Raw genomic sequence first — 19670 nt, 5'->3', positions numbered from 1 at the left:
GACAAGTTGATTTATGTGTACAGCATGTGTATATGCAAGAGGGAAGGGAGGAAGGAGCAGTAGACAGGGGGAAAAAGGGGGAAGAAGGTAGAGGTGGGTGCTCATTAGGAATCTGCCTTCCAGGAGGCAGAAAGGAAGTTTTTCTGTAAAGAACACAAATAATGAAATTGCTCTGACTGTCATCCCTTTTTCATTAACTCAGCTATGTGGGGAAAAGGAAAATAAACCCAGAAGTTTTTATGAAGCAAGAGACAGGATATAAAATAAGCCACTAATTGTTGGATATATTTAAAGATTAGGAGGTGGGAAGGGAGTTGACATGATTTTGATCTTCATCTATTTGCCTACTTCAACAGCAAGCTTGAATAGAGACAATTGTGTCTTGTTAATTATGTGGGCCTCTCTGACCTTTGATCACTTTCTAAACTTTCATTTTTGAATAAATGTGGCTCCCTGGGCCCACAAAGCAAGTTGGGTTGCAAGTGGCTTTTCTTCTCCACCTTCTGAGTTACCTATGCTCTGCTAGTTTTTCTGTTGGTAACTGCTGTGATGCTACACTCAGCTTTCTGTCTTCACGGCCAGAGACAAAGACAGTTTAACTGTCTCAGAGCAACTGCAGTCAGACTGGTACAAGCTGAACATCTTAAAGAGCCCGTAAGGAGAATTATTTTTCTGCCCAGCCATAATAACAAAGCAGTGGTAGACAAAATGTATTAATAAAGCATCTTCTATCTTAAATGGATTTCTAAGTATTTTACTGTAGATTTAATCATGTATGTAGGCCCCTCGGGAAGGCCTGTTGTCATTATCCACATTCCTAGATGCAAAAACTAATGCTCATTTGTACCTACCTGGGAATTAAATGCAAGGACCAGAATAAGAATTTATCATGGAAGTAATCATCCCTGCCGTTCTCAGGACTGTAGTGAAATGAAATCAAAGCTCAGAATGAGTCCTCCTTCCTTTCCCTATAACTCACATTTATTTCTCCTTGGCTTTTGGGAAAGAACACCAAATTCAGTAGAATGAGAGTCAACAAACATAATCTCATGTTTTATGTCTGCTTTCACTCAGCATCGTAGATCTTTTATTGTAAAGTCATTTGATTTCCTATTCTGCAACTTCCCCATTTTAAAGTAGAGATAATATGGGGTTTAGTAAGAATAGAGGAGCTCTGGTGGCGTAATGGTTAGGGCATTCAACTGCTAACCAAATGATAGGTGGTTCAATCCCTTCAGCCACTCTATGGGAGAAAGATGAGGCAATCTGCTTCCACAAAGTTTTGCACCCTTGCAAAACCTATGGGGCAGTTCTACTCTGACCTAAATTGATGGCATTAAGTTTAGTTTTGGTAACAATAGAATGATGGTAAAATAAGTTATTTTTCTTCCTTTCCTTTCCAAAACATAAACAAAACTGTGCTGTTCCATATAGATATTATTTTTTTAAAATTGTAAATTTGTTTTAACCATAAGTTGACAATTGATTTTTGTTTTGTCTTGATGCTATAGATCAAATGATCCCCAGTGGGCAAAAGTAGCAAGTTGGTTTCACTTAGCATTTAATATCAGGAAAAGTTACCAGAGGAGACAAGGGAAAAGTGACTTACTGATTAATTAATGCAAAGTAGTTTGAAAAAGTTGCTCAAATTTTCCTGGTTGACCACATTCTGTGCAATTACTAAAATGGAAAAGGAGGCCTGATCAGCCCATGTTACCCTAGTTATTGGCTTCCATATTCAGTGACAGTGAGTTTACCTTGGTTCTAGTTCTCTAAAGTAATAGTGTGATGGAGCAGGGGGCAAGAAGGGAGTAGATAGGTTAGATTTTTTTTGAATGGGTTGACTAAATATATATGTGATTGTTACTACTGGCAAGGTATGAGAACTTTCATGGCACCAGCCCTTAAAATTTGAGCTAATCTCTTTGGTACTGAAATGGCATTGGGGAAAAATCTTTGTCTTTAACAGTCGTTAGGGGTAGGGGTGGGGGAGAAGAAATACCTTGGTTGAATGCCACAGAAAATCTAAGGGAAAGAATGAAGTCAGCTGCCTCCTCTCTAGCCTCAGGAAGAAATAGGTTGGTATTAGAAGCTCAGTACCAGGAGTCGCTGAGAAGAGAGCTTCTACCATAACACAACTGTGCTGGTTGGGCTGCCTTGTGCATCTCCTGCACAGGGGCCAGGCCCAGGAAGGCGAAGGCACTGCCTTCATCAGAGCTAAAGTTCACTTAAAAAGAACAATGCAGGTACAGAGGTACTCACAACAGTGGAGAGGGGAAGTGACAGGGATCAAGGCTGAGGCAACTCTGGTTTACCCTGGGTTTCAAGAATTCAAAAGCACACTATTTAAAAATGAAATAAACTATGCAAGAATGCGAAAGCCAGGAAAATTTGGGAGTTCGCTGAAGAAATCATGCAAGTGGCTCACACTCATCTACCCCAGTGAGCACTCTTGCAAGGCTAGCATCTTTTCATGTTTTCAAACTCAAGAATAAAGAAGGTAAGTCAGTCGTGAAATTTAAGCAAAATTTGAGTGTGATTTTGCCGGTTTCACACGCTAAGATGCTGCTGTGATTTTGCATGTTTTATATGTGGAATCTCTTTAGAATGGTGTAGGCTCAGTCTCTGGTGATTTTGTGAGAGTCTGTTAGGGTAGGTGTTGCTCTACTGAATACAAATGTGATTATTCTAAAACATCCTTCCAACACCTGAGTTTACTCTAAATGCTAATGGACTCTATATAATCATTTAAAAAGTGCATGCTGCAGGGGTTTTCTTTCCTGGTTAATTAGTTTGTAACCCTTATTAAGGTGTCTCGGGTCTATTAAGAATGTAGGGTAACTTCTTTTTAATTTAGAAGTGACAGCTCTTCCAGAGAGGGAAATGGTTAAGCCCTGGATGGGCTCTGGCGCGGCGGGGGTTAAGTGCGAGCTCGGTGCTCAGCTCTCACACGAGGAGGTTCCGGTGCTATGTCGGCATGGGGCGCGCTCACTCCAGTGTCCGCGTCGGAAGAGTGTGGTGGTCAGTGATGGAGCTGCTACCATGACAACCCTGGAAGTCTGTGCCAGTGCGAGGCGGGGATGCTCCTGGGAGGAAGGTGGCTCTGAGCCCAGGGGCCGCTGCTGAGTTGGGCATCCCTGGTGCGGTCGCCCGTCACCGCTGCATCTCGCCCTGAGAGCCGGGAAGGAACCGCGCAGGGGCCCGCGCTCAGATCGTCTACCACCAGCGGCCCCTCTTCGCCGCGCCTCGCAAAGGTCTGGCAGTGTTACGCGGCGGATTGTGTACGGGTGGCGAGTACGCCCTTGTGTCGGGTGCACATTGGTGTCCAGGAAGTGGCCGAGGCAGAGGCGGCAGGATCTGGTACCGGATTGCAGGCAGTCTCTGCTTGGCGTCGCCCTTTCCTCCGTGCGCACCCTCTCGGTTCCTGAGTGGTGTACTTTCTCTGGTATTGTGACCGATTTGTTCCTGGCGGAGAGCCTGCCTTCGAAACTTACAAAGAAAGTGTTCGTTTTTCGCCCTCGTTGAAACTGAGAAATCGCAGACCACCTCTGGGCAGCTGAATTAAACCCACCCCTTTTCTTTTCTTGGTACCAAAGTGTTTACTCCTCTCCAAAGTGCCATGCCTCAACTATTAAAGGGAAGAACCGGCTCCTAAAACGTGCCCACACCTTTGCACCTGCCTTCCGTTCCCCGTGATCTGCACCTTCCGCCACGAGGCATCACCGAGTGGCCCGTTTGGATGTCGTCCGTAGAAACTGGCTCGCCGAGGCTGGGGAGCTGAGGCTGGATTCGGGGGAGGAATAATCGACTTGGAGGCATTTCCGCGCTTTCCTCCTCCCTGCTCCTCGCGGTTGCCACTAGCGCGAAGTCCAGCTCCTCCCCACCTTACTTCACCCCACTTCCTGTGTTCGCTGGGCCTTGTACCGTGCTGCCACTGAGTTCTGGGAAGTTGTGTCTGTCAAGGATGGGGGTCTGTGGGTACCTGTTCCTGCCCTGGAAGTGCCTCGTGGTCGTGTCTCTCAGGCTGCTGTTCCTTGTACCCACAGGAGTGCCAGTGCGTAGCGGAGATGCCACGTTCCCCAAAGCTATGGACAACGTGACAGTCCGGCAAGGGGAGAGCGCCACCCTCAGGTAGGGAGCTACCATTCATCTGTGAACTGGGGATGATTTGTATGAAGGGGTGTGGTTAGGGGCAAGGGTTCATGCCTGTGAACTGGAGCGTTCCAGGCTGGCGGAGATGTTGCTTGTTCCCAAAGCTTTAAGGCTTAGGAATGTGCTGGTATTTTATCCTGGGAATGTGACACTCATAGGGAACTGATCATCCCCAGAACAGGCCTTCTTGGCTCAGGGAATTTGGTAAGGGTGAGAGATAGCAAGGCCAAAGAGTCATTGAGAGTAAAGTGGCCAGCACTGTCAGTGCCAACCAGGCTTGTGGCTGTGATAGCTGGGCGCCTGCCCGGGGCTCTGCATGGAAAGTCTTCTCAGAAGTTAATGAGCCCCAAAGGAAAAGTCTGGCTTGGTCCAAATGCTCTCACTCTGTTCATACCATTGTGCATTGCCAACCTGGGCCTCTGTAGGCCTGGCAGCCTGGCATAGCCATTGCTTTGTCCTGGGTCTGGCTGTGTCTGGATTCTCTTGGGGGGCCTAGATGTCATGAGCTGGTGGGCAGAGGGGGTGCTTTTTTCTGTCTAAAAGTGGATTTCTGATGCTGAAGTTATGGAGACGAGGCTGATTTGTCCATGGAAAATAGCACTTTGTCTGTGCTGGATTCCTGGTGTCCACTAAAGCAATAGTGCAATGCTCATCAACTGAATGGAAACTAAATGTTGGTCCTGTGTTGGGTCCTGACTGGCTTCTGGTATTCAGGCTTCCAGAAGCTGGGAGAGAGGAAGAGAAGAATCTTGACTACGCTTTGTATAAGGTGGAGCAATTCCACCTCCCTGATTACCCTTCCTACAGAAAAGCTAAATCAATTTTCAGTGTCTACAAACTGCACTACTCACATAAGAACAACACAGAATAAATGATTGCCATGGGAAATTATACTCTCTGGGAGGTTATGAAGGAGTAAGTATGAAGTAGATGTTAACTACAAACATATTCATGTGACGAACTAAACCCATGCCTCTCTTTGACTGATAATTCTTTCTTAAATAAAGTTTTCCAAACTGGACAATTGAACTAACCATAGGCAACATTCCCATCCTGTTGCTGGTGTCCAGTGTCTTGATCCCTGATAAATGTTGTTAAGTCTTAGACCAGGTTGCTTGTAGGTGATATACTAAGGCAATACCCACAGAGTAGAAAATGAGGTAAGGGACATTGTCAATACAAAGCTGAATTGCCAAGAAATTGCCAAGAAAGAATGTGATGCAAAGCAGCACTGCAACCTATAACATCTTGTCTTAGGGGAGTTAACCCTCAAGGCCTCAGGGAATTCTTATTTACTAGGTGGTTTACAAAATCATGTCCTCCACTGAGCTCTTTAGAAACTGTTTTAAACAAAGGTTAAATATACTATGATTACTATTTACTGCATCTGGTTTATAAAGGGATTTCAGGGGACCTCCAAATATTCAGTTATTTCAAACTAGTTAAGGATAAAACACATAGGAACTGTTAAAACAATGCAGTCAATGAAATTTAGTGGTTCTCTGAACGTACTTTTGTCTCTACCCCTTGGCAAGAAGGAGCCCAAAGGGGATGAAATGGAGGTATTCTCTTATGGAGAACTGTTTAAAGACAAATGGAACTATTTTTTTTTTTTTCCCAAGGAAGAGGTAAAAGGTAGTCAGCTCTGTGGAGATCTGGAGAACAAGAAACAATAAGAGGGCCTGACTCACAGTCCCTTCCACATTATAGGAAGAATGAAAAGATTGGAGAGGCAAGGGTCTGGTTTACAGAAGGCAGCCCCCAGAGCTCACAGTAATCAGAACTGTCCAGAGAGTGGCTGAATTCAGCAAACAGTGGCTATGAGCAGCTTCCTTTAAAATTGTGTAGCATGTCCTGGCTGGCCTCTTCTTTCTTTTTCTTTCCTTTCATGGCTCTTTTTTTTTTCCCTTTGTGGGTCCCTTTCCTTATTTCTTGCAAGCACTAATATATGTTTGCATTTTTACATTTGGTGGCACAGTGGGTAAGACTGTTAACCAAAAGATTTTGAACCCATCAGCTGCTCTGCGGGAGAAAGATGAAGCAGTCTGCTTTTAAAGATTTACAGCCTTGGAAACCCTATGAGGGCAGTTCTACTCTGTCATATAGGGTCTCTGTGAGTCAGAATCAACTCGATAATAATAGGTTCTTTTTTTTTTTCCTAGCCACTTTGGACTTGTGAATGGAGAAGGATATGGGGTGTGTGTGTGTGGGGGGTTTCTCTCTAGACCCTGGAACTAGCTCCAGCCTCAGGGCTGAATGCCTTCCCCACTCACAATGGATGAGGCCGCACAGGGCAGTAGTCAAGTGGACTAGGATATGACCAATACCAGCCATTTGCTATAAGCCTGGTTTAGGGTATGAATGAGCACGAGATCTATGAGTCAGCCTGTGCAGGAGACACACATGGCCCTGGGAGCTTAATCTTGTTCTTTTTCAAATTCAATGCTTGGCACTAATAAGGGCTGCCTTGCACAGTAAAAGCCCCATGAACTCTTAAATACAGGCTCTCTGTTTTGTGCTCCTGTGTGCAGGGAAGCAAGTTACAAGTACAGGATGCTTTTTTGTTTTGTTTTCATAAAATTTGCTAGATTTACTTTTAATATGATTCCAGAGAATTATTCAATTTTGCAATAATCTAGTAATTTAAGGTTCAAGGTAATTTTATTTTTACTTTTTATTGTCAGCAGAGAGGTTGTGTCTCTTATTCTTCTTCCTTCCCTCCTCCTTCTCCTCCATCTCCTTTGCTAAGCATATGGCTAAAGTACATAGCACCACAATGGTGGCTTGTCCTGCCTGGAGGGCGAGCCTATCCACATTTCTGATGATGGAGATGCTTGCAATTTTCTTCATGACCAGCAGAGGACTTTTTGCTCTAATTTCATTTTATTTGGCTTTGTTCTCACCAGTTTTATTTTTTGAGATTTTTTTTTTTTTTCACTAATTCCCAAAGAATAAATGCTTCAGCAGCAGATTCTAATGTGAGGACTTTTTTTTAAAATTGTGATTTGGGTGAAAGTTTACAGTGCAAATTCACTTTCCATACAGCAGCTCACAAACACTTTGTCTCATGACAATGACTACAATTTACCACAATGCAACAGTTCCCCTCCCACTTCCTCCCCATAGTTACCTCTTCCCAGTGTCCTTCCCTCCATGTACTCTTGCCCCTGAGCTATCTCCCTGTGCATACACAGTTCTTCTGTTCTCCCATGATTGTTCTCTCCAAGGAGTGTATCTACCTAGTGTAAATGTTCACCTCATATGCCTCTCTTTTGTTTGGCTAAAAGTCACAGGAGTGGGTTAAGTTTCAGACCTGAAGGGAAGCTAGGGGCCATAGTTTCAGTGGTTCTAATGTGAGGGAAAATTTTAAGATATTTTATTCATTCAGTTAGCTCTAATGATCCTTGTGGAAGTATCTGAAACCTTTTGCCTATCATGGCATTGACAACATAAAGAGAATTGTAAATAATTTGAAATCTCCCACTCATCTTGCCATCCTGATGATATTCTAGTAAACAGAAGGTACAGTAAAACTATTAAGCAATGTTAATATTAAGTGCTCACTACGTAGTGCCTAGGGCACTTGACTGTAAACCAGAAGGCTGGTGGTTCAAGCCCACCAGCCACTCCTTAAAAGGAAGGTTGGGCAATCTCTATAGTGATACCACCTCAGAAACCCAAGGAGAGGGCACTATGAGTCAGGTCTGACTTGACAGCACATGACAACAAAAACAACAACATATGTTAGAAAGTATCATAAATATTTTATAAAATATCTAACCATCATTCTACCTTATAACTTTAACATTTAACCCTAACTTTACTCAAATAATAACACTATGATGTAGGTGTAATTACTCTCCCATTTTACAGACGAGGAATTTGAGGCATGGAAAGTTTAAATCATTTTACTAAAATTGTACAGCAAAGAAATTGTGAAGCCAGATTATAAAGCAATAGTTAAAATAATGGTAGAAAAATAAATATTTCTATCAATTATTGGTCATCACTGTATTAATTATTTAATATACATAATTTAATCATCACAACAACTCCCTGAAATAGATACAGTTATCCTCGTTTTATAGATGAAGAAACTCAGGCACAGAAAGGAGAACTTACCTATAATCACACATAAAGTAAGTAACAGAACTGGGATTCTGACTCAGGACGTTGCTGTTTGTCTTTGTGCATCAAGCTTTCCTGTGACTGCTCAGGACCTATTGAATTCTATGTTCCCCTAGTTCATTGGTGATGCATAATGCCTCTCCTACTCATTTTAGCTTAGACTCTGTCTTGCAATGTTGTTTAGCTCTCGTTCCTCTTTCTCCACATGAATTGGAGAGCAGCTCTTGGAAAGCAGGAGTCATGATTTATAATACCAGGAGCACTATGTGCTCACAAATTTTTATTGAAAAGATGAGATGAATGAGAACAAAACAGAAATATTCTCCAGCCTATCATAAATTATCTCATCATCACGTTTCAGTATCATTTTATTTCAAAATACACGTATGGTCAACCAATAAAGATGTATGGAGTGGTTCTTACTTGAAAGGAACTGAGCTGAATTTGGGGATCTGAAAAGGCAGGAGGGGTGAATTTTACGCTCAAGGAATTTGTCTCCAACTCAAAAGGCTAAGCTTATAGACAAAAGATAGTTAATAGTATGAGGCAAAATATGCCTATTAGCCAATGGGTAGTAGTGTTTCCTGTGTTCAGAGGAGAGTCCCCCTCTCTTAGAGCCATGGTGTAGGCATAACTGGACTGAGCTAGTCAGAGAAGCAGGAAGGCAGTGGTGTGGAGCTCCTCTACGCGGCATGAAAGCATCTCTTGGTAATCTTGATGAATGTACTTTATGCTTTCATAGATTTTCCAAATAAGCAGTCCACCAATAGAATGAATTATTTCCCTGGAATCATCAGGTGAAGTGAGTGTCAGAAGCTAAGTTCTACTTTTTGTCATATATCTATACATTAGACTTTGTTTTTCTGGAATGAGTGTTCCAGTTTTTCTGGAATGAGTTAAGAACAAAAGATTTGAGTTGTGTTTGGTATGACATTTCCGTGGAACAGCACAAACAAATGTGTTTTTCATATTTGAGGAGACCTAAGACATCACCATCTATGTTTAGGATGCTATGGCACTTTATTAATTTCATGTAAAGCATTTAATATTTCACTTTAGAAGCAAATAGATCCTCTGTCTCTGCAGCTGCTGCATGAGAACTATGACTTCAGGAAAGAACAATCGCTTAAGTTTGCACACCAAGACCTAGCACATAACCTGGCTCCTGGCATTTGCTAATAAACTTTGAATGACTGTTCTCCCAGTCATCTCTTCATCCACTATGCTGTAGGTACCATGGCCATCTTTCTGTTTTGTGAACACAGAAAACTCATGCCTGCTACAGGACCTTGATTTCCATGCTTTTTGCTGTCAGGCATACCTCCACCCCAGATCTTCCCATCATGACTACTTCTTCTCTTTTCTGCCTCAGCTCAAATGGAGCCCCTTCACTGAGGCCTATTCTCATACCAGATTCAAGGTGGAAATAATCCTCTGCTGATACCACCACCATCATATGCCATACACTGGCATATGCTTTTGTTTTTTGTTTTTGTTTTTTCCCTTCAGGGCACTTTGTCTGAAATGATCTCATTCACCTAGTTTATTGTGGTCTATATTCTTTAATTAGACTATAAGTTATTTGATATCTTCAACCTTCTTTGTCTTATTCAGCATGTGTATCTCTGTTACTGGCATAAGAAAGGCATTCAGTCAACATCTGTTTCATAAATGAATGAATGATGATTTGAGATCATTCTCAGCCTCTCCCTGCTTTACCTATCATTTTCCCTGGTTGCCTTGTATTTTCCTCACACTGGATTTGTTGCTGGCTCACTATCCCTTCTGCCCAGGTCATGCAGTGATGTGAGGTTCTGATGAAGGTGTTGATGAGAGGTTGCAAATATACAAAAATAATTTAGCTGATGTTTCTCTGTCTAAGACATACATGGAATGTGTCAAGTGTGCATCATTTCATATTCTACCACAGATACATGACTCTTTCAGTCACATTGTCTCCCTCCCCAGCCTTTAAGCCTTTGAAGACGTGCTATTCTTCTATGACATACTCAAACCCATGTGGAACACAGGAAAATTAGTGCTGAGGTAAGAGTAGTACAGAAAAACACCTCCCTGCCCATCCTCATTTCTCAGTTTGGTGTCGGCTGGCAGTGTTAATCTTGTGGTATAGCTATGATCTGTTGCTTATGAGTTAACTTGTTCAGAATAGCAATGCCTCTTGGGAAGCGTGTGTTGTTCCAAATGCCCTGCTTCCTCCATGCATGCTGACTACCATACATTAACTTGGGGATAGCCAGGCATCCACTTGATGGACTGGGTTTCAAAGGAGTGTGGACAGATGGGGTTGAGGAGGCAGGCTCTTAGGCATACACTTAGCTGGTGGAGAAGCCAAAAACTAAAATGGGAAGATGAAAAATCCAACAGACCATGGGTCAGAGGAGTGTGGTAGGATTTCCTGGAATTCAAACAACATATAGAGGGACAGCCCAGTGCTCTACCACCCCTCACCTGCAGGCATAGGCACTTTGCAGAAAAGCATTTCCTTTCTTCCTCTTTAAAAGTTCAGCATTTATTTATTTATTTATTTTGAGTTTGAAAGTAGTGCAGAAACCAGGAAGTCCAATCACCTTTTTTTCATAGAGAAAAAAGATGATAACCAATCCTGCACAAGTATGTCTTCCAGAAGGGGTGAGTGGGGCTAGCACTCAGTCCACACTCTGCTCTCAAGCTGTGAATCCTGGACTGGGATCATATATGCCAGGAAGAAGGGGTGCCTTGTGCTCCTAAGTGCATAAGCATCACACAGACTGTGAATGTCCTAATGCAACTAGATGATATTTGCTGAGAGCTGGTCATGAACTCTTTTAACTGATGGTTCTTCACCTTAATACCATAACTCTTATTCCTTGTAGGATAACCATGCTTACTACGTGTCAGACTTTGTACTCAACACCTTACCAGCAGAGTCTTATTTAATCCTTGTAACTGCTCCAGGAGGTGGAGACATTTATTATTCCAATTTTACGTATCAGGACACTGAAGCCCTAAGAGGCAAAATTATCCACTTTCCCACATATTACACATTCAGACTGTTGCTGGGCCTGGGGACGAGAATCAGTTGCATCTACTTCTAGCCTAAGTCTCTTTTTGTTTGTACCATATTGCTTTTCTCATATTCAGTTTTATCCCTTATTTTTTTATTGCCAATTTCTTCTTCTCCAGGGAAACCCTGTGAATAAGGTTGCTCCTCTTTCTCTTGGTGAGCAAGAATTTCTTTTCTTGAGATGTTTTAGGAATGAAGTCTCAGCGTATTTAAGGTCTTATATGAATTACAGCCTAGTAAATCCTGTGGGGTAGATCTACTCTGTCACATGGGATTGCTATGATTCTAGATCAGTTCAGTGGCACCAAACAACAACAGCAGCATGGTCTATGGAGAGAAAACACAGAGAATGATGATGCTGTCCTCTAGTCCCTTCTTTTCAGAGAATCTTAGAATCTCTATTGTTTATTCAGAGCAAGACTTTTATTCCAGGTTCTCTGCCAACCTTTTACTCCCCATATCAGTAATCCTGGACTCTCTCATAGAGTTAACAATCCCCAAACATTTTAATGTATTTCTGTGGATGGAGGTATTGAAAAAATCTAGGTTGAAATCCAATCCAATGCTGTGTGGATTTCAGCAGTGAATCTGGATGCCCTGGTACTGAGAAGCAGGAGATGTGGGAGGAAGGAACAAAGCATATTTATGATTTGACCTACAAGTTTCCTTCTTTTTTTTCTACCAGAAATAGGACTATTGGCATCTTTCCTAGTGATGCTTGAAAAATTCATTATTAATATTAATAGCATATTTGTTCTCTTAGGTAGAAAGTCTCAAATAATGGGTAAAATACAGCATTATCCTTACATTATTTGAGGTTATTTTGCTTTCTCAGGAGTAGGTTGATGGGTTCTCACTCTGTGTAACAGATTATATGTAATAAATAAGTAATACTATCAATACCATCTAGATGCTATAATAATATTTATTTTAGAAAACCAGACATTGATTAGGTTGTAGATGCAATTTCAAATTAAGATAAACCCAGAGCTCCTGGTATTCTAACACTTGTGAACTTAGGGAGAGGAGGAAACAGTAGGAAAGTTTAATCAGAATGCAAGTAATAGAAACAAAGATCTCTGAGAACATGACATGACATTGTTAACTCATAGCAGGAGTGGTATGCTACAAAGCATATGATCTGGGAGGCAGGAGTCTACTAATCCTGACTCAGGCGCTTTCTCTCTGCCTGGTTTTAGGAAAGATTTTTAATCTCTCTCTATAAAGGAGACAGTTATTACCTACCATAAAAGGTTGTTTTGGGTGAAAAAGACATAATGCATGCTTAATGCATAATTATAACTCTCTATTATACACACACACACACACACACACACATATCAATATGTACATATATGCTTAAAAGTTATACATACATATAGCAGTTTTCACTATGAACTATTGTAGCTTAAATGCCTATGTAACTACATTTTGATACATATACTATTTCTGAAGAATCTATAAGAAAGATATAATTGTAGTATTTTTGTTTGTTTGTTTGTTTCTATTACACATCTGTTTAGATCCTAAAAATCTTCTTCAGTAAAAATCAGAATAGCTTGGGATATTTGCTTTCTGAGAGGGAATAAGAAGAAAGGTATTTCTTACTTTTGTAACAAGTCAGTTCCATGGCTAATTTATGGTTCTGGAAATGAATTTCCTATTAGGAAAAAAAAAAAAAATTTGGATGGGTTTAAGGAGCCAAGTTTTCTGATACAGACAGAGGTGTTGGGGTTCAAATACACAGTTAAGACTGGTAGACCTTTTTTCCTTGGAGAACTGAGTTTTCCAGGAATCAACTGTCAAAACAGTGCTTGGAATGACATCACTTGGGGTTTTTAAAGACTGTTTCACCTTTAATGCCCTGTAATTGAATTATTTTCCCTTCATTTATATCTGTTCATTGAGAGACAGATTCAAGGCTTTCATTATGTTGGTAAAAATTGATGCCTTTCTTCATGTGATAATTTTTCTTCTTGGGCGTGTCTGGGATAAGACCAGGACAAGGTCAGTGTGTCTATATTAGAGATGAATCCCTAAATTCACCATTGGAGGCAAGGAACAGTTCCCTTCACTTAAACTCCTTGCCATGGTCTAAATTAGTTTGTTGTTGTAATATGCTGTCAAGTTGATTTCGACTCATAGCAACCCCTCCTTGGGTTTCTGAGGCAGTATCACTCGGAAGTAGATTGCCCCATCTTCCTTCCGAGGAGTGGCTACTGAAATACAGTGAAACCTATGAGCGTTGGAACTCAGTGGGACTACCTTGTTTCCAAGTTTTGAAAGTTTTCTGCCTTTGACAGGATAGAATCTTACCACTTTTCTATTACTTGTATTAGTGGAAAATATTCGAGTTTTTCTTCTCTGGCAGGTTTCTGACTTACAAAAGTTCTGATTTTCTCAGGTGTTACTGTGTTATATATAGTAGTCTCAGTCTTTCACTGATCTTTGAACTGTTTTTTCTAAATCTTATATATTCACCGTGTTGAGTTATTTATGTTTATTTGGCTAACTTGCTGTCTTGTCAGTGTGAAATGCTTTGGCTTAGAAAGCTTTTGTGGGGTTAGGTTTATCATATAAAATGAACATATGAATTAATGTTACAATTGTGCTGATTAATTTATAAGAAAATAAATGGATTTTTTAATGAAAACAGCATCAACCAGACTGATTGAAAATTATGCAACTGAAATGAACCTTCAGACAAAGGTTTTTTGTCCCCATGGAAGCAAAGTAAGTTATATTTGTGTGAAAATAATTTCTTGATCTTCTCTGGCTTTCCAATAAGCTATAATGTTGTGGATGAGTAGGAAAGTACTCTTGCACTTAGAATAATCATCTTGGACAATTTTACTCATCAGGGAAGTTCAGAAAACAGTACTAACCCTCCAGAACCTATGAATAAGAAAGAAGATATATACATATTATTTTAAATTTAATGTAGCGGCAATGAATGGAAATTAGAAAGAGCAACACATTGGGAATTAAAAATACAGTATTCTTAAATAATAGTCACATATAAAGGACCATTGAAAGGTCTGGTGAGACCACCCTCCCGACCCTCCATGATACCAGCCACTGCAGTCCACAGAGGAGATGACAGGTAGGACTGCACCTCTTCCATTCATGATCCCCAATTGAAATATGTCTGTGAAGCCTATCAGGAGTGCAATATTCTAGTTGGAACTGATTACCCTCTTTTAGCTAAGACACTATACAGATAATCCTTATTATAGCTAACCTCCTAGGATATCAAAGCCACCTCAGAAGTCAAAGATCCCAGGTTGTACATATACCATACACTACAATCTGTATTCTTATGTAGATGCCAATTTGAAGATTAGATTCATCCAAGCCATGGTCTTTTCAATAGTCTCATATGATGTGGAAGCTGAACAATGAATAAGAATAGATGCATTTGAATTGTGGTGTTGGTGAAGAATACTGAATGTACCTTGCACTGAAAGAAGAGCAAACAAATCTGTCTTGGAGGAAGGACAGCCAAAATGCTCTTTAGAAGCCAGGATGGTGAGATTTGCCTCTTATACTTTGGACCATGTTATAAGGAGTGGACAGACAGTTCCTGGAAAAGAACATCATGCTTGGTAAAGTGGATGATGAGTGAAAAAGAGGAAAATCTCAATGAGATGGATTGAAACAGTACTGCAACAGTGGGCTCAAGAATATCAATGATTGTGGGGATGGTGCAGGATGGGGAAGTGTTTCATTCTATGTACAAACCAATAAAACAAACACACTGCCATGGGGTCAGAACCGACTCATAGCGACCCTTCCTTGTGTTTCTGGGGTGGTAACACTATGGAAATAGATTGCCCAATCTTGCTTCCAAGGAGTGCCTGGTGGGTTTGAACCACGAGCCTTCTGGTTAGCAGCCAAATGCCTTAGGCACTATGCCACCAGAGCTCCCATTCCGATGTACATAGGGTCACTATTATTAGAAACTGACTCCACAGCACCTAACAACTAACAGATTCTTGTCATTACATGGTCCTGTATATCCAATACTCTGACCTAATCTCTAACTTTCTGCTCTCTGGACTGACTTAATGATCACAAAGAAAGTTCCAATGTCCCTGTGTCCCAAGTGTCTTCTTTCAATGCTCCCATAATTTTAAATTTTTTTTCTTAAGCTGAGACCTGGGTTGCCCTGTTATTTTTACTCTTAGTGTCATCTCTACTGGTGGCTGTTTTTTTCCTATACTTTGCTTACCATGAGGTCTGAAAGGTGGATAGATATCCATGCTACACACTGTAGCTTTTTGATACTTCCTTTTCCATCTTCTCAAAATCATCAGCATGTTGGAGTGCATGCCATGAGACTCTGCTGTTACCCACTGCTGCTCCATTGCTGCATTAACCCACTACCTATCCTGAGGACTCTTCTGCATCTGTAGAACTCCAGAGTGTAACCTGCTATTAAACTTCAGATCTGCTTTTATCATTAATATAGATTTTAAGTTGTATACCTCCAGCCTCATCCTGAACACCTATCACCTGCCACCACTAACTGGCTCTTCTCTCAGTCTTCCTGATTGTAGGAACTGGCACCACATGATTTCTCCAGCCAACCTCTCAATACTTTTTCTCCTACTCCTCTCTTACTCAACGTCTAACCCATCAGTAAACCCTATTTGTCTTCACCATCAAGACATATCCTGGCTCAGACCACTTCACTACTTAGAATATTACCTCCCTAGGAAAAGCCAAAACAAAACAAAAACAAAAACAAAAACAAAAAAACAGAATGCCTGGGTGATGCAAATGATTATGATATTTAACAGTGAATTGTAGATTGGAGGTTCAAGTCCACCACTGGCACCCAAGAAGCAAGGCTTAGTGATCTACTTCCAAACACATCAGCTGTTGAAAACTCTATGGAGCACAGTTCTATTCTGACACACATTAAGTTACCATAAGTTAGTATTGACTCCACAGCAACTGTTTTTTGCTTGTCAAGCCACCATCTCTTTCCTGGACTGTTCTAGTAAGGTCTTATCTAGTTTTCCTGGTTTCACTCTTGCTCTACCAAAGCCTGTTCTTTACCTAGTTGCCACAGTTATTTAGAAACATGAATCAAATTATGTCACTCCCTGTTCAAAACCCTACAGTAGCTTGTAGCTATACTATAACTCTATACTTAGAGCAAAATACAACAGTGACATAAAAGCCCTTTTGTTATCTGGTGCCTTCCTACCTCTCAGATATTTCTCCCATCACTTCTGCCCCACTCATGGGTACCACACACTGAACTTCTTTGCTGTTTTTTGAACCCATCAAGTCCATTCTTGACATAGAATGCTCTTCCTCCTTCCAGGACCCAGTACTACTGCTATGACCAGGTCCCTTATGGCATTTATGTGTTTACGTAAATACCCCTTTCTCAAAGAAGGCTTCCTGGACCATGTTATTTAAACTAGCCATATATTCACCCCTACCTCACTCTACCCCCTACCCAACTTTAATATTCTCCTAGACCTTAACACTTAATAAAACCATAGTATTTATTTATCTGTCATTTATTGTCTCTTCCATAAAATGTAAGCTCTGCGAGGCCATTCTCTTTATTACTCAAGTATAGTGTCTAAATTACTGCCTGGAACATGGGATATATTAAGGAATACTTGTTGAATGAATTAAAAATATATGAATAATCGTACACTATTAATGCTGTTATGTGCCGTTGAGTCAGACCTGAACTATTAATAGGGAAAATTATTTGTCTTTTATTAGAAAAAGGAAACTCAGATATATCAGATGTATCTCTGTATTGACATGGGTTTTAATGCTATGAAAATATTTCAGATAGGATTTGTATGATGTAGAGTTGACTTTCTCTTCTAGGTCAGTGGGCAGAATGGGACATTGAGAGAGAATAGTGTGTAGCAGTGTGGCACATTATATAAAATCCAAAAGTGGAGAATTAAAAGAGCTTTTAAATATCTACTTTAACAAGGGGTTTTATAGAAAATCTAATAAACACTTGAAAATAAAGATTAATTTCTAGCTAAAGCCTGAAAAACATGGGTATAAGGTGGGAGAAGTGGCAATTAGATAGAAGTCAGGAAAAATTTTAATACATTATTAAATATACATCATTTTATTTTAAACTTTCTCTCTAGATCTTATATCAAGGTAATTTTATCTTAAGTCTGTATAGCAGAATGATTAATCATGGGGTCTTGAGCCAAGTTCCCCACTAGGTTAAATCCTATAAACCGAGTATTTGAGTTTTGGGATATTACATAGACTGATTTCTTGTACTCCAGTTCTTCATCACTTAAGAGTAATATTCTGCAGGAGTACCAAGCCACTAAACAAAATAAACAAAAACAAACTCACTGCCAATTGGACTCATAGCGACCCCTCCTCAGGTTTCTGAAGCGATATCACTATGGAAGTAGATTGTCCAATCTTCCTTCTGAGCTGGTGGCTGGTGGGTTTTTAACTGCCAGCCTTCTGGTTAGCAGTCAGATGCCCCAGCTCACTACCATCGAGTCAATTCTGACTCATAGCGACCCCCATTGTATTTCTAAGGCTGTAAATCTTTCTAGAAGCAGACTGCCTCATCTTTCTTCTGCACTAGTGTGATAGGAAGTATTTAATATGTGATCAGTAAATGTTAGCTGAGAACTGCTAGGGGATGACTGAGCGTGAAATGTATCTGCTTCAGGGACAGGGCTCTGCACCTCACAATTCTGGCCTTATGCCTTATGAAAAGATGCATGGGATGGGATATGAAGTACTGTGGGGGTGGCTGACCCCAGGGTACATGCTGTAGCTTCAAGACATTTCTGTAGTATGTGGCAATTTTTGAAAATTCTTGACAAGTTCATTTATGGAGTGTGTGTAGTGGGCTAGAGCTAGGGTGACGTGGATTTTAGTCCAGACTCTGTCATTATTCACCATGGATGAGAAAATTATGTTGCTGAGGAAATTAGTGTGCCCAGCCTCAGGTATGCATATCTGAAGTGAGAAGGCAGTGCATTACCCATCATGCTGTCCTCAGTTCTGTATATGTGTGGAAGAGATTACAAGCTGCTAAAAAATAAAATATGCCATTTGTGTATTCTTCTTTCTGGCACAATGCTTAGCTGCCTTTCCAGGATTCACTTGAATCTAGGTATGGCATGTGATGGAGTTCTACTCAAAGAAATGTGAATGAAAGGTGGGTGTAGATTGGGCTCTGAAAATTTCCATGTCAATTACTTCATGGCTTTTCTCCTTTCACCATCTGGATGTTGATGGTGAAATTATCTTAGAAGCCCATATCCTATTGGGAAGACCTTCCATCAGCCAAGTCTCTGAGTTACTATAGTGAGTAGAGGTTCTGTCCACTGGCCCTTACAAATGACCTGAAGCCTGATATTACATGAAGGAAAAATAAACTTCTGTTGTGACAAGCCTCTGAGATTTTGGAGTTTGTTACAGTAGCTAGCTACCAAATTCAGCATTCAACTATTATAATTCTTATTTTCTAACCCTACCTGTAAAAAATATGCAGATATAAATATATTTTAATCCAAACTTAAGAGCTTATTAAAATTTCTTGGGAAGACTTTTGATAAATTCAGTGTGTGTCTGAAAGTAAGAACCATGACCTTTTCAAACTGAAGGCTCAGGTGCTTGATTTTCACTTGCTTGAGTCTTTACATCTTTGAACTGAGTGAAATGTCTGCTTTACGATGTGAGTATGTGAAAAACAGTGAAAAAGAAAAGTTTTATCTTCAAGTAAATTAGCACGTCTATTATGGATGTATATTTCCATAGTGATACCACCTTGGATACCAAAGGAGGGGTTGCTATGAGTCAGATCCGACTCCATAGCAGTGGGTTTGGTTTGGTTTTGGTATAATGGATATAAGGAGCTCTGGTGGTGTAATGCCTAAATCATTTGACTGCTACCCAGAAGAATGGTGATAAAAACCCACCAGCCACTCCATGGAAGGAAGAGGGGGTAACATACTTCCATAAAGATTTACTGCCTCAGAAATCCAATGGGGGTTGCTATGAGCCATAATTAATTTGATGGCAATGAGTTCTTATTTTATTTAATTTATTTTTTTGGTAACAGATATAGCATGAAACATGCTATTATCATTGAAAATATTTCTTAGATGACAAATTGTTTTTTGATGGCTAAAAAAATCCGAAAAAAATCTTAATTCTGCCATCCAGTTGATTCCCATTCACAGTGACCACCATTGGATTTCTGAGGCAGAAGTAGATTGCCCAGTCTTCCTTCCATTAAGTGGCTGGTGGGTGTGAACTGCCAACCTTCTGGTTAGCAGTCAAATATCTTAGGTAC

The 19670-nt window shown here is 40.6% G+C and overlaps 1 protein-coding gene across 1 annotated transcript in view; it reads left to right on the top strand.

Annotated features, from left to right (window-relative positions):
* The first annotated feature begins 3964 nt into the window (after nucleotides 1–3964).
* Nucleotides 3965–19670, top strand: part of NTM (neurotrimin) — a 921102-nt gene continuing 905396 nt past the window's right edge. The window contains exon 1 of the mRNA XM_042782435.1: nucleotides 3965–4131. Within this exon, the coding sequence (XP_042638369.1) occupies nucleotides 3965–4131 (167 nt within the window). The remainder of the gene's footprint in view (nucleotides 4132–19670) is intronic.

Source organism: Orycteropus afer, unplaced genomic scaffold, assembly GCF_000298275.1.
Source record: "Orycteropus afer afer isolate SDZICR_OR568_19922 unplaced genomic scaffold, OryAfe1.0 scaffold00315, whole genome shotgun sequence".
Classification (NCBI taxonomy): Eukaryota; Metazoa; Chordata; class Mammalia; order Tubulidentata; family Orycteropodidae; genus Orycteropus; species Orycteropus afer.
This window is presented reverse-complemented; position numbering and strand designations above follow the sequence as displayed.